This window comes from Lissotriton helveticus, chromosome 6 (genome assembly GCF_964261635.1).
Source record: "Lissotriton helveticus chromosome 6, aLisHel1.1, whole genome shotgun sequence".
NCBI lineage: Eukaryota > Metazoa > Chordata > Amphibia > Caudata > Salamandridae > Lissotriton > Lissotriton helveticus.
Window position 1 is genome coordinate 771,149,151 of NC_136067.1, and position 27,265 is coordinate 771,176,415.

At 46.0% G+C, this 27,265-nt stretch overlaps 1 protein-coding gene across 1 annotated transcript in view; it reads left to right on the forward strand.

Annotated features, from left to right (window-relative positions):
- Positions 1–27,265, forward strand: part of MDN1 (midasin AAA ATPase 1) — a 2,221,312-nt gene that overhangs the window by 397,925 nt on the left and 1,796,122 nt on the right. The window contains exon 23 of the mRNA XM_078648266.1: positions 17,076–17,227. Within this exon, the coding sequence (XP_078504392.1) occupies positions 17,076–17,227 (152 nt within the window). The remainder of the gene's footprint in view (positions 1–17,075; positions 17,228–27,265) is intronic.

The window sequence follows — 27,265 nt, forward strand, 5'->3', positions numbered from 1 at the left end:
ACGATCGGCGTGGGGCCCTTCTGCTTTTTGCTGCTCACCGCGTTGTTTGGCTACTAGCCCGCTGGCTTGTGGCCTTCCGAACGACGCCCGACGACAACACTGCTGCTAGTCTGGTTGCTCCAGACTGGCCCTTGCTTCCCTCCATCAGAGAAGTACCCTGGACCCTCCTGGTCCGGCTAAGACGCCATTTTAGGTCCACCGCGTGGGCCTTGCATTTGCCAAGACTTGTTGCCCAATCCTGGGTCCAGCGACGTCGACAGCAAGAACCTTCGTGGGACAGCTCGCACCTCCATCCTGGTCGCCGACAACGCCTCCTGGTCCGAGAGACTGCAGAGCCCAGCACGCCCACTCACCTGACTGCGGTGACTTCGCCCGGTGCCATCCTGGTGCCCACTTAATCACTGGCTAGTGATTCAAGAACTTGGTCCCCTCTGCTTTCAGGTTTTCTTCTTCCTTGATCCAGGCTTGGATCCATCGAACTTTTCTTCACTGGTCGCCTGCCAGCAACTTCCTTCTTCCAGGCTCCTGGTCCGGCACGAGGATTCCCGACGTCTTTTCAGACCTATGCAGCTGCAGCCCCTGGGCTAGGTAACTTCGGCATTTCGGTGCCCCAGCATAGCCTCACTATCCAAGGGTCAGGATCCACTGTCGTTTTCTCCCTATCAGGTCGGGTTCGCCCGTGAACACTAACTTTGTGAATTCTAGCTTCCATAGACTTTGTCCCGCATCCCGCGTGAGAGTGCACACTCTGCACCCGAGTTCCCTAGGCCTCCTGCTAGTAATCTAAAGGTTCAGTAGTCCAGTCCTAGCGATCCCAAAGCCTCTGAGAATTGTTACTTACCTGCTAGTAATTCGCATTCCACTTTTAGAGTATATGGTTTTTCGTGCCCCTCGGGCATTTGTGTATAACGTGCTAACTTAAGTATTTTCATAAGAGTTTTGTTGTGTGCCTAGCACCCTGTCCTCATAAAGAGTACAGGGTTGTTGTGATTCTAATAAATACATTGTTTATTTTCATAACACTTGTGTGGTGTCCTTTCACTGGGTGTTCAAGGGGTAATGTGATGGTAAAACAGCTGGCTTAACACGCCCTCTAGAGTCTTAGCCTTAGACTGCTCGTATCCATGCTACTAGGATAGCTGGTCTATAAGGTTGACTTACAACCAATCATCAATAAGGGTTGTTTGGACTGATATATAGTGATCACTAGAATAGTGAACACTGCACATCAGGCCAACTTCTCACAAACACTTACTCCACAGCACCATAATGGCTACACTGAAGACTGAGAAGTTTGGTATCAAATTTCTCAGCACATTAAACCCACACTGATGCCAGTGTGGGATTTAATGTACAATGCACACCAGAGGGCAACTTAACGTTTCCCCCTGAAACTAACCTACAACCCATGTCCTGACTCAGAGGCTGCATAGGCTGCCACCCAGCAGCCATGTTGCTGGACCCCTGGGTAGAGAGCCCTCCGCTCTCTTGTGCCTGCAACAATGCACATCCTGGGACGAGGTGCTAGGTCTCCTCCCCCAGGATGGGCAGGGGGAGCTTCAAAGGCATGCTGCCTTTGTGAGCTTCCCCAGGCCACTTGCTGTACTCTGCAGCTGGCCCCCACCGGTTCTGGCCCCCACTCTGGCGGGAAGATTGGCCGGAAAAACAAAGGAAGGAAAGGGGTGTGCCAGCCTCTGCCAACCCCACCCCTCAGGTGGGGAAGGCGAGGTAAAGCACAACTCCGGGCTCTCACCATTTTAAGAATGGGGAGCCCTACCCAATTATAGCTAGGCTTCTGCCCCCCTCCCACTGGAGAGTGACAAGATTGCAGGTGTACTCACCCCAGTACAGGGACCTATTGGTCCCTGCCCTTGCCCTACCTGTAACACCCCTAAATTTAGTATTTAGGGGTACCCTGAACCTTCCTCCCTCAGATCCCGATTTTGAAACAAGAAAGAACAAGAAGAAAGAAGCCCTGCCGTGCAGCTGCTAACAAGAGGACAACACCAACTGACTTGGCCCCAGCCCTACAGGCCTGGTGATCCTTGAACCTGCTTTTGCTAAACCCCGGCGTCTCCAGTGGTCAGCAACCTCGAAAACCCCAGAGGACCTGACTACCGTGCTCATCTAAAGACTGGGACTCCACGAGCAGTGGTTCTGCTCGAACAGCAACAACTCCTGGTGCCAGCCAGGAACCGCAAATCCAGCGCACTCTGCACCCGGCGAGCCCGGCCCGTGCTTGAGTGGACAAAGACCACAAGGACGTCCCCCCGGCGACTGTGACCCGGAATCCAGCACCCAAGGACCCTCCTCGGCGCTCCTGACGACGCCTGCAGCCTCACAACCAGGGACCCCTCCAACCGCAACCAGCTGTGGGCAAGATTTCCCGATGCCAAAAGACACCCCTGCACCCGGCGCCCCATGGCCCCCTGTGCCCAACTCCTGGGTGTCTACCTTTCCTCCAAGATCCCAACTTACCTCTCGAAGTGGTGGTCGCACCTGAAGAATCTCCGTCCCCGAGCCTGCAGCCTTTGCTCAACTTCCAGGTCCCCCATTGAAATACATTGGGCGCCCGAAGGTCCAAAAGCACCCTGCACCCAGCCGCCCGAGTGCAACTGGGAGTGCAGCATCTATCCTACTCTACTTCCCCACTTGCCCCGAGAAAGTGACCAGGACCTCAGCTCCCACAGCCGCGTGGTCTGTCTGCTAGCAGCCACCAACCAAAGGCTCCCTATCCTCCATAGGATAACATTGGGCCTACTCACTCTGCACCCAGCGCATCCCCTGTGCTGCTGAGGGTGTAATAACTGTACTTACCTGACCTTGGGAGACCCCCGAGTCTACCCCCAGAATCTTAACTCTGCCAGCCGAGTACTTACCCAAAGACCGATAACTTGATTTTCTCCATAGGGTTACATTAGCTGGGTTTCACTCAGTTTCTTTTAAGTGTCGAGTTTTGCAACTTTAAAATATGCACTAAAAATCAGCCGATCAACGAAAACAAAAATACTCACCTGCTATCAGGAGAGATTACAGTGCTGTATCTTTGAGGCCAGCACTGAACCTAAAAAATAATTATAACTGTGATTTACTGTTAACTCGATTTTCCTCCATAGGATTATATTGCCTGGTTTTTGCCAGAATTTCTTCTAAGTGTCGATTTTCAAAACTTACAAATATTCATTAAAAATTGCCTGTATAACAAAAACTATTTCTTTCAACTGTTTACAGGAAATGCACCAGGGCTAAATCCAGGATCCAGCCCTGAGTAAGAAAAACATTCGTAAAGTGATGTTCGAGGCATGTGGGCTGCTGAATTCATATCTTAGCATAGATCGCCGCCTAGTGTTGGGTCCGGATGTTTGCACCTTGTTGTCTTGGAAGAGTCTTCGAAGTATCACGATATAGGTGACTCCTCCCCTGGACTACAGTGCGCATGGGCATCTTCTCCATCCTCAGATTGTTTTTTTCCGCCATTGGGTTCGGATGCTACTCCTCAACTCCAACTTCGGAACCAAAACTTTTCAACTTTCTAAGGCCAAAAGGCCTTCTCCCTCGACGGTATTGTTCTCGTTGGGTACACCTTGACTCGATAAAACTTTCCATCTCGATCCGGTCGTCGACGCGGGCAGTTGGGCCTTTCCGACGCCACTTGGGCATGTTGCCGATGGGAAGGACCCCGTTTTAAAAGGTGCCCACAATGTCACTCTAAATTCCCTCGTACTGATAAACATACAGTATGCAACAAGTGCCTATCTCCCGAGCACAACGAGGAGAACTGTCCAGCTTGTGCTCAGTTCCGATCGAAGAAAACTATCCGGAACCGAAAGGCCGCGAGACAAGAAATGCAGCGGCAGGCACCGGAACCAGAGAACATTTTCGACGACAACATGTACTCCCAGAAGCGGCAGACTCCGACCTAGAAATTGTCACCGTAGAGGACCAGTCATACTCCGATGACCAGATCACATCGTGGCAAACCGTGAGTACCAAGCCCCCAACCCCGCGTCCACCTCAAGACAAGGCTCCGGTCGAGGCATCGCCTAAAGGCCTTAGCCGAGATCGACCAACTCCTTCAGAGGCCCCGCCTTCTGGCTCGGCTCCGAAGAACAAACCCAAGCCTTCTGATACCCCAGGAATGAGCAACACTCTTCCCAAAAAGGCCGTCGAACCTAAAAGGGTTGTCGTGCCGAAAAAGGTCGTCGATACAAAAAAGGGCGTAGAAACAAAAAAGGTAGTCAATCCCAGAAAATCAGTCGATCCGAAAAAGGCCGTTGAGCCGAAGTGTCGATCCACAAAAACCAGATCACACTAAAAAGCCTGTCGACCCGAAAAAGGCCGTCGAACCTACGAAAATCCTCGAACCGAAAAAGGTCGTCGAGCCAAAGAAACACGGTGAACCGAAAAAAGTTATCGAACCAAAAAAAACGGTCGATCCGAAAAAGGTTGTCGAACCAAAGAAGGTCACCGAACCAAAAAAGGCAGTACAGCCAACAAAAGACGTCTAACAAAAGAAAGTCGTCGAACCGAAAAAGGTCACCGACACGAAATCAGCAGTGGAGCCGAAAAAAGCTCCACAGCCGAAGGCCCTCGAGCCAAAGACTCCCCACAAACCAGTGACTAAGCCAAAAACATCGGCGCCAAAACCACAGACAGTTGAGGAAGAACTTTTCCATCCTGATCCAGTGAGCACAGAACAACCCAAACTGTACATAGACCCTGAAACAGGACACGTAACAGTTTATCACAGGAAGAAAAGACCATTAGACACTGACGCTTCTTCTGCTGTTCCTCCAAAGAAAAAAGACTTTGGAACATCTCCTTCAAGACCTTTTACTCCTCCTCCTTTCTTTCCCAGCATGCCTTTTGTACCTTACTCTCCTACACCTTCAGATTATGATGACAGAGAAAACATGGGGGAACATCCTCAGGATGATTTTGGAGAACCTGAGGATCAGGATGTACAGGATAACACATGGGATGACCAGAATGATCCTTATGATGCACAACCCATCCCTGACACCTCTACATATCCTACAAAGCCGTCGCCTACTGATGACACCATTGTGTTTAACCAACTAATGGATAGAGCAGCTAAATATCATGGGGTAGACATGCACACTGACCCAATAGAAGAGGATTTCCTATTTGACACTTTTCCATCTTCAGAAAAGAGTGTACGTACACTTCCTATGTTAAAAGGGGTACTAAAACACGTGCCAGACATATTTAAAGACCCAGCCAGAGCGCGTGTCCTCAATCCCAGAATTGAGAAGAAATATAAATCAGCTCCTACAGACCCTTCTTATATTAAGTCACAGTTGCCACTAGACTCGCTAGTTGTATAAAACGCTCGAAAGCGAGATAATTCACAAACAGGAGATGCTCCCCCTCCTGACAAGGAGTCAAAAATATTAGAAGCCTCAGGCAAAAGAATGGCCTCCCAGGCAGCAAATACCTGGAGAATTGCAAATACACAAGCTCTATTAGCACGCTACGATAGAGCACATTATGACCAACTGGAGGGTTTACTACAACACTTACCAGAACCCTTTAAAGCTAAAGCTAACGACCTAATACAGGAAGGCAAATTTACCACTAACGCTTCCATTAAGTGTGCACTTGATGCAGCTGACACAGTAGCCAGGTCCATCAACACTAGCGTATTACTACGCTGGCATGCGTGGCTACGCATTTCCGGCTTTAAGAATGAAGTGCAATCAACCATCCTTAACCAGCCAGTTAACCGATTTCTTGTTTGGCCCTGCAGTAGATACCATCTTAGAAAAGATGAAAAATGTACTGATATTGCTAAGTCTATGGGCGCACTTCAGTTTCAACAGTCCAGAAGTTCCTTTTGTCGCTCCTCCTTCACAGGCTCAGGGAGAGGCAACACATCCCAAACTTGCTCTACATTGAAAAGTAATACCTAGAGCACTTTTAATAAGAGCTCCAACTTCCTTATTCCCAAAAAAGACGGATCCCTCAGACCGATACTGGACCTCAGACCTCTGAACCAATACATACTCTCACAGCATTTCCATATGATCACGCTACAACAAGTATTCCCGTTACTCCAGCAAGGCGACTTCCTTGCTACATTAGACCTCAAAGATGCATACTTTCACATACCTATACATCCAGCTCACTGGAAATATCTCAGGTTCACAATAGAAGGTCACCATTACCAATTCAAAGTTCTCCCCTTCGGGGTAACTACAGCACCAAGGGTTTTTACAAAATGCCTAGCAGTAGTAGCAGCACACCTCAGAAGGCAACACATCCATGTGTTCCCCTACCTGGACGATTGGCTCATAAAAGCCAAATCATCCGCACAGTGTGCAAACCATACGTCTCAAACAATCCAGCTGCTGCACAGTCTGGGTTTTTCCATAAATTACCCAAAATCGCATCTGCAGCCCTCCCACATACAACAGTATCTGGGAGCAACAATAGATACATCAGTAGCGAAAGCATATCCAAATTCAACCAGGATATCCAGCATAGAGTCTCTCATTCAAAAATTTCAGCCACAACTCTCCCTGCCAGCTCGAGTGTTCATGCAGCTTATAGGCATGATGGCCTCCTGCATATTCATTGTCCCTCATGCCCAACTTCAAATGCGTCCATTGCAGGAATGCCTAGCACAACAGTGGAACCAAGCTCAAGGACAACTAAAAGACCTAGTGTTGGTAGATAGTCTCACTTACAACTCTCTGCAGTGGTGGAACCCACAAAACCTTTCCAAGGGGCGACTGTTCCAGGAGCCAGTTCCACAAGTAGTGTTAACTGCGGACACATCACAAACAGGTTGGGGAGCCCACCTCATTCAATACACAGTCCAAGGTCTCTGGACAGTCAAACAAAAGACATTGCATATAAATCACTTAGAATTACTAGCAGTATTTCTAGCAATGAAAACCTTCCAGAAATACTTGTACAACAAGGCTGTGTTAATCCGGACGGACGACGTGACAGCCATGCAGTACATTCAAAAACAGGGAGGGACACACTCTCCACAGTTCTCTCACCTAGCCCAGAGCATATGGAAGTGGGAAATTCCAAAGAACATCTTTCTCCTCCCAGTAGTAGAAAATCAGATTGCCGATCTACTAAGCCGACACAGCCAACAAATACACGAATGGGAGATTCACCCTCAAGTCCTCTAACCATTCTTCCAAAGGTGGGGACAACCAGACATAGATCTGTTTGCCACAAAAGAAAACTCAAAATGCCAATCCTTTGTCGCCAGGTTCCCACACCCGTTGTCACAGGGCAATGCGATATGGATGAACTGGTCAGGCAGATTTGCGTACGCTTTTCCGCCAACCCCACTGATTCCATTAGTGGCACGCAAACTAAAACAACAGTCACTCACAATGATCCTGGTTGCTCCCACATGGGCAAGACCGCCATGGTACACAACGCTCCTAGAACTATCGGTAGTCCCGCACCAAAGAACTACGCCTGTCGCCACAATTGCTAACACAGAACCATGGCGAAATCAGGCACCCATATCCCAATCAGGTGAACCTAGCGATCTGGCTCCTGAGGTCTTAGAGTTCTGATACCTTAACTTGCCTCCAGACTGCATGAACATTATCAGGGAAGCAAGGCTCTCCACTACTAGAGCATGCTATGCAGCTAAATGGAAACGATTTGTAATCTATTGTAATAACAACCAGATCAATCCATTAGATGCCTCCATACGAACATAATTTGTTACTTGCTACATCTTCAAAGATCTAATCTAGCATACTCATCCATAAGGCTACACCTTGCTGCTATAGCAGCATATCTTCAAAACAGGCAACATGTGTCCCTGTTCAGAATACCACCTCTCAAAGCTTTTATGGAAGGACTTAAAAGAATTATCCCTCCAAAGCATCCACCTTCACCAGTCTGGACCTTAAACGTAGTACTAACCAGACTCATGGGGCCACCTTTCGAACCACTACACTCATGTGAACTACTATTCTTAACATGGAAAGTGGCATTTTTAATTGCCATTACCTCCCTCAGACGAGTAAGTGAGCTACAGGCACTAACCATTCAGGAACCCTTCATGCAGATACACCAAAATAATGTGGTGCTTCGTACTAACCCTAAATTCATGCCAAAAGTTATATCCACTTTCCACATCAATCAGTCCATAGAATTGCCAGTTTTCTTTCAAAACCCGCAGTCGGTAGCGGAAAGAGCCCTATACACTCTAGATGTCAAAAGAGCTCTGCTCTATTATGTGGACAGAACTAAATCATTCAGAAAAACTAAGCAACTTTTTGTTGCTTTTTCACCACAACATAAGGGTAATCCCATTTCTAAAACGGGAATAGCCAGATGGATAGTTAAATGCATTCAAATATGCTATCAAAAAGCAAAGCGCACTCTAACTGTTCCCCCAAAAGCCCACTCAACGCGCAAAATGGGGGCATCCATGGCTTTCCTGGGAAATATTCCCTTAGAAGACATATGTAGGGCAGCTACATGGTCTACCATACACACCTTCACTAAACACTACTGTGTTGACGTGCAAGCTAATCAACAAGCTGCAGTAGGCCAGGCTGTTCTTAAAACTCTTTCTTCAAACCACTGCAGCTGGTGCAGGCGACCACCGCTAGAGGAGAAACTGCTATACAGTCTATGCTAAGATATGAATTCAGCAGCCCACATGCCTCGAACGGAAAATGCTACTTACCAGTATGCATGTGTTCTTGGCATGTAGGGCTGCTGACATTCATATCGACCCCCCTCCTCCCCGGTGCCTGTCACAGCTGCAGGGTACCTTCTTACATACATTTACATGGTCATCTCTTACTTTTCTATACTCCATCTTTGCCACAATGGCGAAAAACAATCTGAGGATGGAGAAGATGCCCATGCGCACTGTAGTCCAGGGGAGGAGTCACCTATCTCGTGATACTTCGAAGACTCTTCCAGGACAACAAGGTGCAAACATCCGGACCCAGCACTAGGCGGCGATCTATGCTAAGATAAGAATGTCAATTGGGAACAAAAGGGGTTAGGTCCTTGATGTGGTGAGGGCTAGACCTAATAACATTAGTAAACAACACAAAATGCCCAAACCACAGTTACTCAATACAATTTTTTGATATAGGGTAAGAAACATTATTATCGCTTCCCTGGACACCATTATTTTGTGTCAATCATTTTGTATTTTCTATAATTTGAAAAAATTGCTGACAGAAAAAAGACATTGATTGCAAATATTTACAAATATTTACAAGGCTGGACTAATGTTAGCAAACATTAAGGGCAAAGACTATTTACACATTTTAGAAATTATTATAACACCCAATAGAAAATATTCTCACATCAGACATTATTGAAAAAATAATAATACAAACACATCAATTTACGAACAACAAAAAGCTAACAAACACTGAATGAGAGAAACTAGGGGTTGGGAAGATAAATGATTAAATATCTTGTATATTTTAGTGCTGGACCAGCCGGTCCTAGCTTTAGTGCAACAGTAATACTTTATGTCTCCCAACCAATACTGCCGACGCGTTTCTAGACCAGACTGGAGTCACTGGTCTGTCATCAGGGCTGTATGTATCTTGTATCTGTGGGATACAAAAGCAATGTTTTGCTTAATCTAGTGTGTGGGCTCCTTTTTATCATACAGTAGCTGTAATGTCGGTGTGCGCTACATACCAAGGCTGCTCAGTGTTGAATTTCAGATCGGGTCTTTTGGGGGTCCGTTTAAATGAAATAACGTGGCCAGGCAGAGAAGCCTAAAAGAATTTAAGGGATGTTTTTAATTTTTATCATTACGAGATTGGTACAATATATTCACTAGCTAAAACAAGTTGGGGAGTGGAAGCATACCTTTTACTTTCAGTAGTGCCGAGTGCTGGCAAGGTCCATTAAAAGCGGCGTGACCATCAGTTTGGGTTCTGAGATATGGGAAAGATTAATATTCAGACGCTTAGCGGTGTGCACATTATGTTAAACACTCGCTTGGAGAATTTGAGAAGGGATTGCCTACCTTGATTTAATCTCTCATTTGCGCCTAAATGGAATTGTTGATTTCAGCATTCTACAAAGAAAAACAAAGCGCACCCTTAGTAGAATATTTTAACTGATTCAGCGCTCAGCAAGCGCGTATTAGTGCAAGTGGGACAAATACCTGTGGCTGGAGCTGCTGCTCTGTGCTGTGGGATTCGAATTTCTCTCAGTAAAGATGGCCACCGCTATTTCCTGTTTGTTATATGCAAAAGCTATACTGATGCATTATGGGGCATGTAGTCCCATGAGTCACATTTGCTTGAAAATAAAGGCTAGAAGTGCTGTCTACAGCACCTTATCTTAGTCTAAAGGTAATGGGTATGTCCTTCCAATTGTTTATTGTATCATGCATTTTAAAACAAAAGATGAGTACGCTAGATTGTACTAGAATTTTGGGTGGCTTCTCTGGGTCAGTGACCTGTTCTCATGCAATAGAGGACCAAGACCAGCGGGCAAGCCAGGGATGTCTAACCGATGCAAATCAGGACCGATGTGGTCAAATATGCGCTATCTCAGACAGGTTATTTAAACCAGTCTGTGCACTATTGAATTTTAAAATTAGATACGCTTCTTTTTGTAACAGAACGCGTTCGACGTCATGGCATTTTGACCTGGAGTTTACAGTGTATAGGACAGACCATTTGAATTCTTGCTCATTGTGAGACTTCTCACAGAAATGCTCCACCATTGGAGCAGACATGACCTTTTTCTTAATCCGCGATCGGTGCTGACTTATTCTGTGGTGGACTTGCTGGCTGGTTTTTCCAATATAAATTAGTTGGCATGGACATAGAATCAAGTACACAACGTTCTTTGTTCTACAATTAGAAAATTCTTTGTGCTTCCACTTGGTCCCATGGTGTACAAACTCGTCGCCTTCTATTGTGCTAGAGCAGGCGATGCAGTTACCACACTTGTGGTGACCCTCGATAGGCTTGAGATTCCATTGCGCCAATAAGTCGCTTTTGGGCTTGGGAATAACCACGTCAGCTCGGATGAGTTCCTGGCCAATGCTGCGGTTTTTTCTGTATGCAAAAATTGGTTTGGGGAACGGGCAGCTCAGCCCCTCCAACAAATGCCAATTCTTTAATACAGCCTGTCTCAATTTGTGGGTGTCCGGACAGAAGGTAGTGACGCACACAAGTTTCTCTAGAGGTGCTCGCTGTTTGGTTTGCAGTAGACATTCTCTAGGCGTATATTTTGCACGCTTAAGAGAGTGTTTGAGGAGCTTACGTGGATAACCACACTCTTGCATATCACAGCAAAATGCTTGGGCATGCCGCTCATAGTCTTGTATTTCTGAGCAATTCCGTCTTATTCTTAATAATTGCCCATAGGGTAAATTAGCTTTTAGACTGCGGGGATATGCGCTTCTGTGGTGTAAAATCATGTTTCTGTCAGTGGCCTTCCTGAACAAAGACGAAACCAACCTCCCGTCCACACACCTCATTTCAATATCCAAAAAAGTCATATGACTAGGGCTATTTACTCTCGAGAATTTTATATCTCTGTGCCTAGTATTGAGCCATCCATGAAAGGCCAATAACTCGGTCTGACTCCCCTGCCACAGGAGCCAGACGTCGTCTATGTACCTGTACCACTGTAGTATTTGATGTTTAAAAGGGTTATTCATGTCCACGAACCTTTCCTCATACTGCGCCATGAAGAGCACCACCATTTCTGGGGCATAAGGACATCCCATGGCGGTGCCCTTCACTTGCATGTAGAACTGGCCGTTGAAAATGAAGTAATTTCTCTTCAGTGCTAGCACTGAAGAGAAATTACTTCACTTTCATGGATGGCTCAATACTAGGCACAGAGATATAAAATTCTCGATAGAAAATAGCCCTAGTCATATGACTTTTTTGGATATTGAAATGAGGTGTGTGGACGGGAGGTTGGTTTCGTCTTTGTTCAGGAAGGCCACTGACAGAAACACGATTTTACACCACAGAAGCGCACATCCCCGCAGTCTAAAAGCTAATTTACCCTATGGGCAATTATTAAGAATAAGACTGAATTGCTCAGAAATACAAGACTATGAGATGCATGCCCAAGCATTTTGCTGTGATATGCAAGAGCGTGGTTATCCACGTAAGCTCCTCAAACACTCTCTTAAGCGTGCAAAATATACGCCTAAAGAATGTCTACTGCAAACCAAACAGCGAGCACCTCTAGAGAAACTTGTGTGCGTCACTACCTTCTGTCCGGACACCCACAAATTGAGACAGGCTGTATTAAAGAATTGGCATTTGTTGGAGGGGCTGAGCTGCCCGTTCCCCAAACCAATTTTTGCATACAGAAAAAAACGCAGCATTGGCCAGGAACTCATCCGAGCTGACGTGGTTATTCCCAAGCCCAAAAGCGACTTATTGGCGCAATGGAATCTCAAGCCTATCGAGGGTCACCACAAGTGTGGTAACTGCATCGCCTGCTCTAGCACAATAGAAGGCGACGAGTTTGTACACCATGGGACCAAGTGGAAGCACAAAGAATTTTCTAATTGTAGAACAAAGAACGTTGTGTACTTGATTCTATGTCCGTGCCAACTAATTTATATTGGAAAAACCAGCCAGCAAGTCAACCACAGAATAAGTCAGCACCGATCGCGGATTAAGAAAAAGGTCATGTCTGCTCCAATGGTGGAGCATTTCTGCGAGAAGTCTCACAATGAGCAAGAATTCAAATGGTCTGTCCTATACACTGTAAACTCCAGGTCAAAATGCCATGACGTCGAACGTGTTCTGTTACAAAAAGAAGCGTATCTAATTTTAAAATTCAACAGTGCACAGACTGGTTTAAATAACCTGTCTGAGATAGCGCATATTTGACCACATCGGTCCTGATTTGCATCGGTTAGACATCCCTGTCTTGCCCGCTGGTCTTGGTCCTCTATTGCATGAGAACAGGTCACTGACCCAGAGAAGCCACCCAAAATTCTAGTAAAATCTAGTGTACTCATCTTTTGTTTTAAAATGCACGATACAATAAACAATTGGAAGGACGTACCCATTACCTTTAGACTAAGATAAGGTGCTGTAGACAGCACTTCTAGCCTTTATTTTCAAGCAAATGTGACTCATGGGACTACATGCCCCATAATGCATCAGTATAGCTTTTGCATATAACAAACAGGAAATAGCGGCGGCCATCTTTACTGAGAGAAATTCGAATCCCACAGAGCAGCAGCTCCAGCCACAGGTATTTGTCCCACTTGCACTAATACGCGCTTGCTGAGTGCTGAATCAGTTAAAATATTCTACTAAGGGTGCGCTTTGTTTTTCTTTGTAGAATGCTGAAATCAACAATTCCATTTATGGGCAAATGAGAGATTAAATCAAGGTAGGCAATCCCTTCTCAAATTCTCCAAGTGAGTGTTTAACATAATGTGCACACCGCTAAGCGTCTGAATATTAATCTTTCCCATATCTCAGAACCCAAACTGATGGTCACGCCGCTTTTTATGGACCTTGCCAGCACTCGGCACTACTGAAAGTAAAAGGTATGCTTCCACTCCCCAACTTGTTTTAGCTAGTGAATATATTGTACCAATCTCGTAATGATAAAAATTAAAAACATCCCTTAAATTCTCTTAGGCTTCTCTGCCTGGCTACGTTATTTCATTTAAACGGACCCCCAAAAGACCCGATCTGAAATTCAACACTGAGCAGCCTTGGTATGTAGCGCACACCGACATTACAGCTACTGTATGATAAAAAGGAGCCCACACACTAGATTAAGCAAAACATTGCTTTTGTATCCCACAGATACAAGATACATACAGCCCTGATGACAGACCAGTGACTCCAGTCTGGTCTAGAAACGCGTCGGCAGTATTGGTTGGGAGACATAAAGTATTACTGTTGCACTAAAGCTAGGACCGGCTGGTCCAGCACTAAAATATACAAGATATTTAATCATTTATCTTCCCAACCCCTAGTTTCTCTCATTCAGTGTTTGTTAGCTTTTTGTTGTTCGTAAATTAATATGTTTGTATTATTATTTTTTCAATAATGTCTGATGTGAGAATATTTTCTATTGTTATAATAATTTCTAAAATGTGTAAATAGTCTTTGCCCTTAATGTTTGCTAACATTAGTCCAGCCTTATAAATATTTGCAATCAATGTCTTTTTTCTGTCAGCAATTTTTTCAAATTATAGAAAATACAAAATGATTGACACAAAATAATGGTGTCCAGGGAAGCGATAATAGTGTTTCTTACCCTATATCAAAAAATTGTATTGAGTAACTGTGGTTTGGGCATTTTGTGTTGTTTACTAAAGATAAGAATGTCAGCAGCCCTACGTGCCAAGAACAGATGCATACTGGTAAGTAGCATTTTCCTTTATTGCATTTACTTAAAACTTCCCATTGAGCTCAATGTTATTTTGTGTTTAACTTGTGTTGCATATTGCAACAACTGTAATTATTGCATTCCAAAGTCTATTGTTATTTGAAAGTATTCAATTGCAACATATCATTCTGAGAAAGTATTTATGATACGTACTGTGGTTCTAAAATAAAGTAACTATATATTTTGATATACAAAACAATTGGCCTAGAGTTCAGTTCTTGAGTGTGTGAGACCATTTGCTGACTGTGTGTGTACAACAAATGCTTTACACTGTCCTCTGATACTGCCTTCCTGCTCGACCAAGCTACCACTTTAGAGAGTAAGGTTATATCTATCTTTAACTTCTGCCATACCTCTGGGGACTCTGGACTCTGTGCACACTATACCTTACTTTGGTCCAGTATATACAGAGCCACTTACTTACAAAGTGTACTACTCTGCAGCTCTACATGCCATGAACAGATGCATACTGGTAAGTAGCATTTTTCTTTAGCAGTTTCAACCCACTTTTTGCTTTTTTGCACCTGCCCTGCCATTCTGACTATGGGGCACTGGTGTAATGGCTCTCAGATGCCATTAACCCTGCTAATCAGGACTTAGTGTGTGTGCTTAATATATTGTACTAGGTAGCTATGACCTAAAGTGTCACTCATGACTGCAGCACTAGCTATGCTCCAACAAGTATGGCAAAGTAATATATTACTCCCAGACTGCCACTGCAGACTGGTAGAACAGTTTGATAGTAACTCGACTTTGCCATTTAAACCAATGTCAAAACCCAAACCACCCTTTATGATATGTATAAGTCATCCCTTCAGCAGACCTATCGAATCCTAAAGCAGGGTGCACCATATTAAAGATTAGAACATGTGTTTTAACATGTTCTAAATGTAAAAACTCGCAATTGTATTTTTTGCAATGAAAGAGGGCAGTGGGTCCATTGGCAAGTCCAGAGCTGCAGCCTGACATTTTATCCATGCTAACTTCTGTTTGGGACTTCTGAGGTGGGTAGTTAAAAGTATCAAAATAATTAGTGTACTACATCCAATTTAATGTTAAATGGAATTTAATATCACTGATTGGCAAAGGCTAACTTTAGCAAGTTGCCATTTTACTTGCCCAAGGTCTCTTGTGCCTTTTCTGTTTGCACACAAAGGATGCTCTTCTAGACAGCCTTCTGCCCTCCCAGGACCATGGAGGCCTGCCACTGGAGGGGGTGTGATATCCTCCAGGCAGGAAGCCTAAAGGGATTTTGACCCAAAAGGCAAGTTTCAAAGGGGAAGCCACCTGTGGAAGGCAAGAAGTGCACAAAAATGGGAGGGGCTGCTTTATTGTTTAGGTAGATTGGGTATCAGCAAGGACAGAGAGTGAAACAGTTGCCAAACCAGTTTTCCCATTGGCGTGTAGCCACTTAACTAAGAGGGTCTACCTAGATCCACACACCAAGAGAAGGGTCCTTACATCTTGGCAGTGGACAGAATAGAGCACTCGGGAATAGCTGCATGCCCCACTTCACAGGAAGTTGTCAGGCAGGAGTGATCCGGGTAGCCTATTGGCCTGATACTGCAACCTTCACTAAGAGTTCTTTCTGGGCATAATAGGCACCCATGCCCCCCATATCTCGCTTGACTAGAATGAGAGACTGAAGGTATTACTGCTCTGCTGACCTTGGGCTAGCAAAGGAAAGGACTGTGCCTGCTGTGCCCTGTTTGTGGAGAAGTCATCCGCCGAGCCCAGCTTGAATCCGAGAGTCTAAGAATCAGTTGGCTGACTTGCCACAAAAGCAGAGAAAGCCTCCTAGTGCGAGTTGGTAGCCAGATCTTCGCTCCTTGTGGCTGTGTAGCCTAAGAAATCGGGACTCTCAATTCAAAAGTTGCATTCGAGTCTGCTGGACCCGGTAGAGTCGTCGGAGTGCAGCTTGGTGGCGCAGAATGGAAGTTCGCGCTTGAATGAAAAGTCATGATTTATTGTTTCTTTTAAAATATGGATCTCTGGGACACACCAGTGGCTCTTTTTAGTTTTAATATTAATAAATTCAGAAAAATACACTCTATTTTTATAAATTGGTGTCGGATTTTTTTAGTGTTGAGTTTCTTTCTTCTTCAATTGTTTTGTTGCTGGTTAAATGCTTTTACGTGTTTGTGTCAGCCTGACTGCTCAGATCTACAGCTACCCAGGGTTGAGCTAAGTTTAACAAACAAAAACTGACTGGTCCTAAAGTGCTTGGTAATGTATATTACTGTTAGGTCACACAACCAAACCCTGTAGTATACCACATTTCCTCACAGACATAGTGACAGATGCTTGCTTTGTCGGCAAGCACTGAATCGTCATTTCCTTAAAAACTCCTAAAACATACCAGAGATTTATTTACATAGATTAATTTATACAGATGAATAATATTTTTTTGGTTATGTTGGATTTGTGTTAATGTATCCACATCTGAATTAACATGCTTTTCACTAATTATCCGTGTTTCATAATTGTTGCCGATGCACTGAAAGTCCAACTTCAAGATGTGTTATTTTGCTGTACTGGAGAATGCACTTAAGTGTATCCTGATTATGAAGCACTGTCTTCCATTATCTGTATGTGTTCCTTGCCATAGTCTTGGCGGGGCTTTAACAAACATAATAGTATGCTTCACTGTTTTCACCTGCATTATTTTGTAATTTTTTCTATAGCCCCTGCCGGAGCCAAAAGGTGGCCCATACAAACAGATGGAAGGCTACTGGATTCCTGTTGGAGATAAAGAGCCTGCTGTAGACGAGAGCTACATTCTGACTCCATCAGTTATGCTGAACTTGAAAGACCTTGCAAGAGTGGTATCAGCAGGGTATGGTTCTTTTATCAATATTTAAATTCTCTGCATTACACATTACATGTACATTTGATTTAATTCAGATCTCTTTATTGGTATTTAGAAAACACATACTCCTACCAAGTGAGGAGGAGTAATGGAGGAATGCAAGAAAATGGGGCTTGAGAGCGAGAAAGGGAAACCACAACTTGGGAAAAGGAAGGAGGGAGGGGACAAGGAAGGTAGGAGAGGTCCCATGTGTAGGAAGGTGGATTCCTGACTATGGTTACCCCCAACTTTTTGCCTAGTGTTTAGCTGGTTTTCGACTTAGTTGGCCTGGGATCCTGCTATTCAGGACCCCAGGCTATCTGCTCTCTCTGTAAAATGTACTCCATGTACTGTAGGTACATACCAAATTGGATTTTGGGTCACCATTGTGAGTCCCTGTATAAGTGTACCATAGGTACCCAGGGCATAGGTGCACCCAAGGCCTATCAGGGGCTGCAGCATGTATTATGCCACCCCTGGCTGGCCATCCAAACTGACACAACTTGCTGATCACTCAGCTGGGGCAAGGTCATGTAATCACCCCTTGCTTAGGTATAGTATTCCTATATCTAACCTTGTATATAGACACATATGCACCTATAAGTCACTCCTATGGCAGGCCTTAACAATCCTGAAGGCAGAGTGCTTGGTGTTGTGTGAGATGGTGCTCTAGCATGAGCTGAGCCTGTCTGCAGCTTTCGGAACCATGACCTTATAGCTGTTCTATGATATCGCCATACCTTATACTCTTAAGTGCATTATAATCCTCGCGGTTAAATGCTAACTTTGGTTTGGCTTTATCCAAACATGTCGTGTAAGGTGTCGTACGCTTTGGAATACTACCCCCTTGCCAGTTCTGGCGACGGGGGTAGCATTCCACCCTTCTAGAGGGAGAAGACATGTTAAAACTACTGTACCCGGTTAAAGTTAACCAGAGCCCAAGCATCGCAAAATGGATGCTGCTGCCACAGACACAAGTCTGACCTCCTGCTGCTGGGAGTCCTTCCAGTCATGGAGGCTTGGACAATAGGTTTCCTGCCTGGGGAGGTGCGAGCACCACCCCAGACAGGACTTTGTGTATTGGGACAGGGAGGGCTGAATAGAATGAGACACTGCCTGGGGCACACTAGGTGCTCCATGCATACCCCAGTTCAAACCGGTTGCTGGGGTACTCCAGCCCCAGCTCTGGCGCGAAACTGGACAAAGGAAAGGGGGTGTAACCAGCCCCCTTCCTGGTCCCACCCATAGGAGGGACCTAGAAAGTAATCCAGCCCCTTTTAGTTGTATAAAAGTAGGAGCTGAGTCCGGAGACTTTAGATTTGATCCTGAACTGAAACTTGAAACGAAACTCTGGACCTTCGGCGTTCTGCTGAAGACTGAAGAATCTCCCTTGTGGCCAAGGAATGACCACCCTGGGCAACCAGGCACCATCCAGCAAATCAACTGCTTGCTTTGTCGATGTTCCCGCCGGAACCCGAGCACAGAGCATGACAAGACCCAGACTTCCAGACTTCCAGACCTCTCTGACCCTCTCTTCACGACTGCAGCATAGCTGAGATCCGTGGAGGCGACGAGACACGTGGGACCGGACATCTTGAAAAGCCTGTAACTTGCTAACTGTGCAGCTCCTGAGGTATCCTCGCAGTTGTGCACTGGGGATTGAGAAGCCCCAAATCCGAGCTCCACCTGCACCGAAGATCAGCCCTCCACCTGCACCGAAGATCAGCCCTCCACACGCCACGAGTTCTGCGTGGGGCCCTTCTGCTTGTGTTCTACTCGACGCGTTGTCCGGTTGCTGGCCCGTTGGCTAGTAGCCTCTGTGACGACACTCCTTTTGAATCAACTCGCTGGTCTGGTTGCTCCAGACTGGCCCTTGCCTCCCTGCAAAGGTGAGGAACCTCAGACCTTGCTGGTCTGCACCAGAAACCTTCTTTGAATCCTGCGTGGGTTGCCTTTGCCAAGGCTTGTTGACTCCAATCCGGCAGTCGACCCCTCCATCTGCGAGAACCTTCGTGGGACAGCTCACCTCCAGCTCCTGGCCATCCTCGACGCCTCCTGGTCCGCATGGCTGAAGAGACCAGCTTCACGACAGCACCTGATTGCTCCACGACGTCGTCTGGTTCCTTCCTGGTTCCACCTGGTCACTGACTAGTGACCCAGACTCTGTCCCCTCTGCTTTCAGGTCCTCTTCATCCTCGATCCACCCTTGGATCCACCTGGACACCTTCCTCCTGGTCGCCTGCAGCTTTTTTTTCCAGGTCTCCATAGGCTCCAACGACGAAACCCAACACATCTTCACACCTATGCACCCGCCGTCCGTGGGTGAGGTAACGCGAGTACTTCGGTGCTCCCAAGGGTATTGATTCTCCAAGTGTCTAGGTTTTTAGTTGTTTCCTCCTAGCTAAACCGGAAGTGTCCTGAATCCTTCTTTTTCTAACTCTTAAGTTCCTATTGAATTTGTATTGACTCACGCGTGTGTGTAAAGACACTGCACACGCCGCCTGTGGGCCTCCCACTCCTAACCTAAGGTTCAGATAGTGTAGCCCCAGCGATTCTCTAGGCCCTAGGCCTTTCCTTTTGACGTGGTACTTATACCACTTTCTTAGTATATGGTTTGCTTCGCTCCTAGGGCCTAACCGTAAATTGTGCAACTTAACGTATTCTGACTAAGTATCTTGTTATGTGCTTTTGCCTCTGTTCTCATAAAGAGTTCAGAGGAGTTTGTTTGTAAATAAATACATATATATTTTATATATATCCTGTGTGGTGTCCTTTCATTTGATATTCAAGGGATTACATATGGTAAAACAGCTGGCTTTACATGCCCTCAAGAGTCTTTTAGCCTAAGACTGTCCTGTCCACGCTACCACTAGGATAGCTGGTCTATAAGGTTGACTTACAACCATCACCATAAGGGTTGTTTGGACTGGTGCAAGGTGTTCACTAGAATAGTGAACATCATGTACCAGGCCAACTTCTCACACCATGTGCCTAGATGGGAGTTGCGAGTCAGTATATAGTTCAGAGGTGAGATGGCATGTCAACCGGGCCGTTTGGAGTTGTTTTTTCAGTGAGTTTGTTGGGTTTCGCCCCCGTTAGAGCACTCGGAGACAGCGGGGGCTGGTCAGTTCTCTGAAGCCCTGAGCCTGGAAACTGGTACACGGTCTCCACTTTTTCCTGAAGTGTGGCAGCATATAGTCTTGGAAGGCAGTGAGCTTCTCCATAGCTACAGTATCCCACAATTTATTTAGCTGTTCTGAATAGGCAAGTATAGCCTCTATACCCCATTTAGATGTGATCACTTGTCTAGTAGTTCTGAGAGCCTGCGTTATAGCTTTCCCCTTTTCAGAGCTGAGTGGTTAAATCAATTGGTGAGTGAGTGGCAACAGCGTAAAGCGGGAAATCTCCATTTAAAAAATCTCGTTATTGGGGGTGTCCCCTGAAGCATTATAAAATTTGGAAAAGGTGGGTGGAGTATAAGGGAATGTATAAAATGCCCCCCCCCACACACCCCCTCCCGTCGGATGTTAATGAATCACTATTATGATACTGACCAGTTGGCATGTACCTAATATGGATGGCGGAGTCTTTTCCTTTATATGGCATTCATGTATCAGTCGAAATGTTGACTCGTATATTTGTCATTTTCTATGTTGGAAATGGGTGTCCTATGGAGCACATGACCTTTGTTGGATGTCAGCAATAAAATTGTGTTTTGAAAGAGAAAATACAATCTTGCTAATGTCTTTGAGCACCTAGTCCCAGTATGTCTTGTGCTTGGGGCATCTCCAAAGCAAGTGTGTGTGTGTGCGCCAACCTGGTTTCCACTCGGCGAGGCTGTATTACCAATAATGAGTTATCTTTAGCATGGTTTCTTTCCCTGCTATGTTGATGGAGTTTAGCGGACGAGATTTGCACAGCTGCTCCACATCCACTGCAGGAACCATTGCCCCAGGCCTGCACCCATCATGGCATCCCAGAGGAATGGCCAGTGTATGAGGCTGAATGCCTTCTTGGCATCCATTGACAAGAACTGCTCGAGTGTGTGATCTATTGGCTTTGTCTATTAAGTGGAGCAAGCATTTAGTGTTATCCCTGCATCCTTTTTCGGGGATGAATCCAGAATGAGCGTGATGGACCAACCGCTGCACAAGTGGATTTAAGTATACTGCCTAGAAGCTTTTGAAGAGCTTGATGTCTACGTTTAGTAGCGAGATGGGGTGGAATGAGTGGCAGTGTGCGAGGTTCTTCCTAGGTTTGGGAAAGAACGTGATCACAGCTTCCTTCATTGTGGCAGTGAGTATGCCTGCTCCCTGAATGAATTACTTCGATACACAGGGATGGGATCGAGTTGGGGGTCCTAATAATTTATATAAAACCAGGGGTTAAGCTGTCTGCTCCCGGGGTTTGCCAAGTTATAGCCTTGACTCTGAGGCCAGGACATCCTACGCTCCGATGTCTGGATCTAGGGAGAGCTCGTCTTTCTCTGGCAGCCTTTTGATAGGTGTTAAGGAGAGGAACCCATGGGTTCCCACTGGATCAGTCAGTTCTGCTGTGTACAGAGTCTTATTAAATTGTGCAAAGTCCTTGGCATGGCATCATCGCCATGCACTCTATGGCCATCTGCATTTATTTATTTATTTATTTATTTATTTATTCAAAGTTTTATATAGCGCGAACAAGATCCTTACAGATATCAGAGCGCTTCACAATGACAGGGTAGGGGCAGTAGGAGTGAACAGAGGTAATGGGAGCAATGTAGTAGTCACTAACATGAAAGGATAATAACATACATAAAACATATCAAAATACAGTCAGGTAAACAAGTAATATAAGACGGCACAAGTCATTGATCCCACTACAGAGGTGTTCAGGTATACTTTGGGTGTGTGGAAGGCTTATAACAGTGTTTTAGTATAGAGAGAGCACTGAGTGGGGACATCGGGAGGGTGAATCAGTGACCCAACGTGTATCATATATTGGTCGGTAGTAAGAAAGTAGCGTAGTAGTGTCTCCCTCAAGTAGAGGTATAGTGCCAAAGGACAAGGTGAGCATTGACACAAAGCAATGCAGAGTCTCTGATCCAACACCTATAACGTTCAGGAGATCTTGGCCAGAAGGATGGTTTTCACCTCTTTCTTGAAGAGTGCAGTGGAGGAGATACGCTTGGTTTCAGGAGGGAGCGCATTCCAGATCCTGGGTGCCATTCCTGAGAAGGAGCGCTTGTAAGTTTTCTCTTTCCGGAATCTACGGGGTTTCAGGAGTAGATTTTTTGAGCTTCTATTGGATCTCGAACCTCCTGATATAGACAACTTTTGAGCGAGGTAGTTGGGTGCATTGTGGTGCACTGCCGCGTGTCTCATAACTGCAATTTTTAGTTGTATTCTGGCTTCAAAAGGCAGCCATTTTAGGGACTTTAAGTCTGGGGAAATATGCGAATGTTTTCTTGAGCCAGTAATGAGTCTTGCGGCAGCGTTCAGGGAGGCTCTTAAGGGTGCTGTTGTGGATAGCGGGAGTCCGCTGAGGGCCACAATTCCGTAGTCTATTCGAGGGATGACTAACGCTTGTACAGCAGTTTGGAAGTCTTCAGCAGGGAGGAAGGGTTTAATTTTCCTCAGTGTGTTGATTTGGAAATTAGCTGATTTTGTGGCTTTGCTGACGTGCTGCTGCATATTGAGCTTGGCGTCCAGTGTGATGCCTAGGGATTTCGCTGAGTCCACGATGGTGGGTTGGACATTGAGTGCTGTTAGGTTGTTGAGCCATGTTTGGGTGTTTGAAATTTTCGCCGGGGGTGAGATGAGAAGGAACTCAGTTTTCAGAGCATTTAGTTTGAGGTGATTATCGGCTAGCCAAGATTGAGTGTTAATAAGCGTGGAATTCAGAAGTTTGATATCTTCCGGGGATTGAAGCTTTAGGTACAGTTGTGTGTCGTCGGCGTACATATGAAATTGGACATTAGAAGCTTGGAGCAAGGTGGCGAGCGGTTCCATGACGAGGTTGAACAATGTGGGGGAGAGGGAGGATCCTTGTGGAACACCTAGATCTGCAGGCACAGGTGAAGATAGCACATTGTCGATCTTGAACTTCTGAGTCCGGTTGTGAAGGAAGGACGAAAACCATTTGAGAACCGTTCCCGATAGTCCCATTCTAGTGCTTAGCAGCTCCAGCAAGTTCTCATGTTTGACCGTGTCAAATGCTGACGAGAGGTCAAGAAGGATGAGGAGGCAGGACTCATTGCGATCAAGAATTTGGAGGGCGTCATCAATTATGTGTGTCATAGCTGTTTCCGTGCTATGTTTCGCTCGGAAGCCTGATTGATGAGAGTTGAGGAGGTCAAATTGGTCAATGTGTCTTGTTAGTTGGAGTTGGACACATTTCTCCAGCAGTTTGGCCAGGGTGGGGATATTGGTGATGGGCCGGTAATTGTTTAGGTCAGACGGATCAGCTGTAGGTTTCTTGAGTATAGGCGTGACTTGCCCCACCTTGAGGGAGTCTGGAATGAGGCCTTGTTGCAGGGAGCAGTTGATGATTTTGGTCCAGAGAGGGAGGAGCAAGGGGATGAAGTCTTTTACAGCATTAGCAGGTAGAGGGTCTGTGAGGTGATTAGAGGGCTTCAAGGTGCAGAGCAGATTGTGTATTGTTTCTTCCGAGTAGGTATCGAAGTACAGCCAAGATGCCATGTTTTTGGGTTGAGTGTTAGCCATTCTGGTGTGGTTGGGGAATCGGCTTACATCCATGATGAGGTCATTTCTTATGTTGTCAGTCTTTAGCTTAAAGAAAGTAGAGAAGTCTTCACAGTGTGGGGTGTCGCTTGTTGTGCTATTTGATTGTAAGGGTTGTGCCTTTGTTTGGGTCTTGATTAGTTCGAACAGTTTTCTTGGCCTGTTTTTTGCTTGGTCCAACTGGCGGCTGAAGAAGTCCAACTTTGTGCGCTTTATTTTCCTGAAGTAGGCATTTCTCTTGTTTTTAAGCCTTTTGAGGTGCAGTGCTGAAGGGTCCGCTCTCCAGGTGCGCTCTGCCATTCGCATCGAACGCCTGTCGTCATTGAGTCTGTCGTCATACCAGGGGTTAGAAGTTTTGGTGGAGACTCTCTTCAGTTGCAGTGGGGCGACTTCATTGACTAATGTATTCATAGATTCAAGGTAGTGGTCAGTCAGTGATTGAACATCCGAGGCACCTGAAGGGGGAAGGAGGAGATTGCCGATGTGGGGAGGCAGAGTAGAGGGGTTGAGATTCTTCATGTCCCTTTTCCATGTTTTGGATTTGATTGGTTGAGCCGGGATAGGTTTAACTTTTTCATTGATAAAGAAGGTGATAATGTGGTGATCTGACCAGTCGCAGGGTAGAATCGTCTCCAGTTGTGTAGAATTCTCTTTGGCAATGATGAGATCAAGTATCGCGCCTTTGTCGTGTGTTGGTCTATCGCATATTTGGGTGAGGTCAAGCGCATTAAGGAAAGTTTTGAGACTATTCACCACTGTGTCTTTCTGATCGTTCCAGTGGAGATTGAAGTCACCCAGGTAGACTTGGGTGGTCTGCCGACCGGCATTGGAAGTGATCATGTCCATGAGTTGTTGGGTGAATATGAGATTGTCACCAGGCGGGTGGTAGATGAGATGTAAAGCACAAACTTGTTTGCCCTCGCTGGTGATGTCGAGGCAGAGGAGTTCACAGGAGGAGAGGGAGGGGGAGGTGACTTTAGTGACGGAGAGGTTACTTCTAAAAATGCATGCAATTCCCCCGCCCGTCTTGTCTGAAGACCTGTCTAGCCTAATGATGTGATAGTTGGGGGGGACTAGTATGTCCATAATCGGGGTAGAGGCTTCAGTGAGCCAAGTTTCTGTTAGAATGGCCAGGTCCAGATCCCTAGCTGAGACGAGATCAGCGATGTCGGAGGAGTGTCTCTGGGCCGATCTGCAGTTGAGTAGGATGCATTTGAGTTTGGGAGAGAGAAGGGTGGTCGAGCTTTCTAGAGTGAGGGGAACTTTTCTGAGGTTGTTAGGGACGGAACCTCTGTTGTTGAGTGTTGGGAGCCTCAGAGTGTTTGTAAGAATTGTGGGTATGGGGATGTGTGCTGGATATGTGTTTTTCCGGACCTGGGCCATAAGAGCGTAGGAGAGAGCATAGGTCGCGGTCCGACAATGGGTTGAGGACACGGTGGGGGCGGTGGGAGTTGTTGCGAACGGGGATAGTCGGCCAGCGCGGATGTCGTTGGAGGCGAGGGTATGTAGGGCGGGTGCGATTTAGATCTTGCTTCTGAGTTTGAGCTCATAAGTTGTGGGTGAGCAGGTGACCGGCCTTATTGCCACTTGCATAGTATTTTTGTTTAGTACGGAGCAGGTCATATTCAGCCCTGTCCCAGTCCAACTGCTTTGGGCTGCTTGTCAGTTGCCTATGTACCAAATGAGTGCCTGTACTTTGATGGACCTCGTCTAGAGCCCTTCTTTGGCCTCCAGTGTTGCTCTTTTTCCTCGCCTCTCCTTGGTATTTTGCTCAGATATTGCTAGGAATGTCCCCCTTAGAACCGCTTTCAGCGTTTCCCAAACTAGGGTAGTTGGTGTTTCATTAATTTCAAGGAAGCGTTAAATTACTTCTTTTTGGTAGTTGAAAAACAAGACGGGGGAGGTCATATGTGAGTAAATTATCTTTAAGTTGCCATTGATGATGAGGTGGCATTGATCCAGTGTGTGGAAGGTTACTGTGATGGGAGAGTGATCAGACAGCACCGCCTCTTCTATATACATCAGGCCTTTGTACAAGAGGATGCAGGGGGCGACTAGGAAATAGTAATCTGGGCATAGGTTTGGTAGAAGGCCGAGATAAAGGTGTAGGTCCTACAAGTTGGGTACTTAAAATGCGAGGCATGTATTAATCCTACATCCTTCAGCCATTGCAGTTGTATGTCTGTAAAGGATTGATCCTGCCTCTAAGTTGACTTGTCCTAGGAATTTTTAAAAGACAAGGTTAAAGTCGAGCCCCCTACCACTGTCGGCGCCTGGAAACACGGCTACCTGGCTGAAAGCATGGGACAGAAACTGCTCCTGGGGATCATTGTGAGCATACAACAGCGCATGAGTGAAGGTGTAGGTGTTCACATCAACTACCAATGAAAGCAGACTCCTTGGGATTTCGGCCTGTGTTCGTACGATACGGCTGGGTAATTTGTTGGCCAACAGTATCACTACTACTGCTTTCTTTCCAAACCCTGAGCATAAGTACTGCCTGTAACCAAAGGGATCGCAGTCTTTTCCAGATTTTTTTTAGGAGATACTTCTCCTCTAGGAAAGCTATATTACAGTTGAAGTCTTGTAGGAGGTATAAAAAGGCTAACAGTTTTGCAGGGCTGTTAAGACCTCTAACATTGAGACTCAATACCTTAACAGTCTGAAAGAGGTAGAAGTGATTGACATTTTGGATAGATGCGGGTGTACGTGAGTTGTGGACAGAAAGAAATCGTCTCTGCTCCCTGGTGTTGTGGTTGGCATAGAGTAGGACCTCATAGGTAAAGTGTGGGAAGAGCTGAAAAAGAACAACTGGGAGGAGAAACACTTCAAGAGGAGTTCTCGGAGAAGTTGAAAGTTGGGACAAGGCTTCGGCCAAATGTTAAGGTGTGTTGCCAACAGGAGGTGGGGCGGCTCCACCATCCCGCCTCAATAGCATGAGCGGGTGTTTGTCAATGTCTGCCTGCCAGGACTGGTCTTGGCTGCCTTCGTGGTCCTGGATGTGCTGAAAGAGTGCTGTGCATTCCTGGTGGCTTTTTTCTGGTCGGTTTGAGGGTGCCCCGTCTGGTGAAGTGTTGGTGTCTTTTGCTATGTATCTTGTGTTAGGTGTCGTCCCAAAGTGGGACTCTATGCTCTGAGTCTTATGGGTGGGTATGTGTGAGGAAATGATGTGTTTTATATGGTGTGACTGTGAAACCTCACCGTGTAATACACTTACCAACCCCTTCAGGTCCAGTAGGTCTTGCCTGTCTTACCCTCAGCGCAACCCTGGCTTGCTGTGGCACTGACCAGCAAGGCTTACACA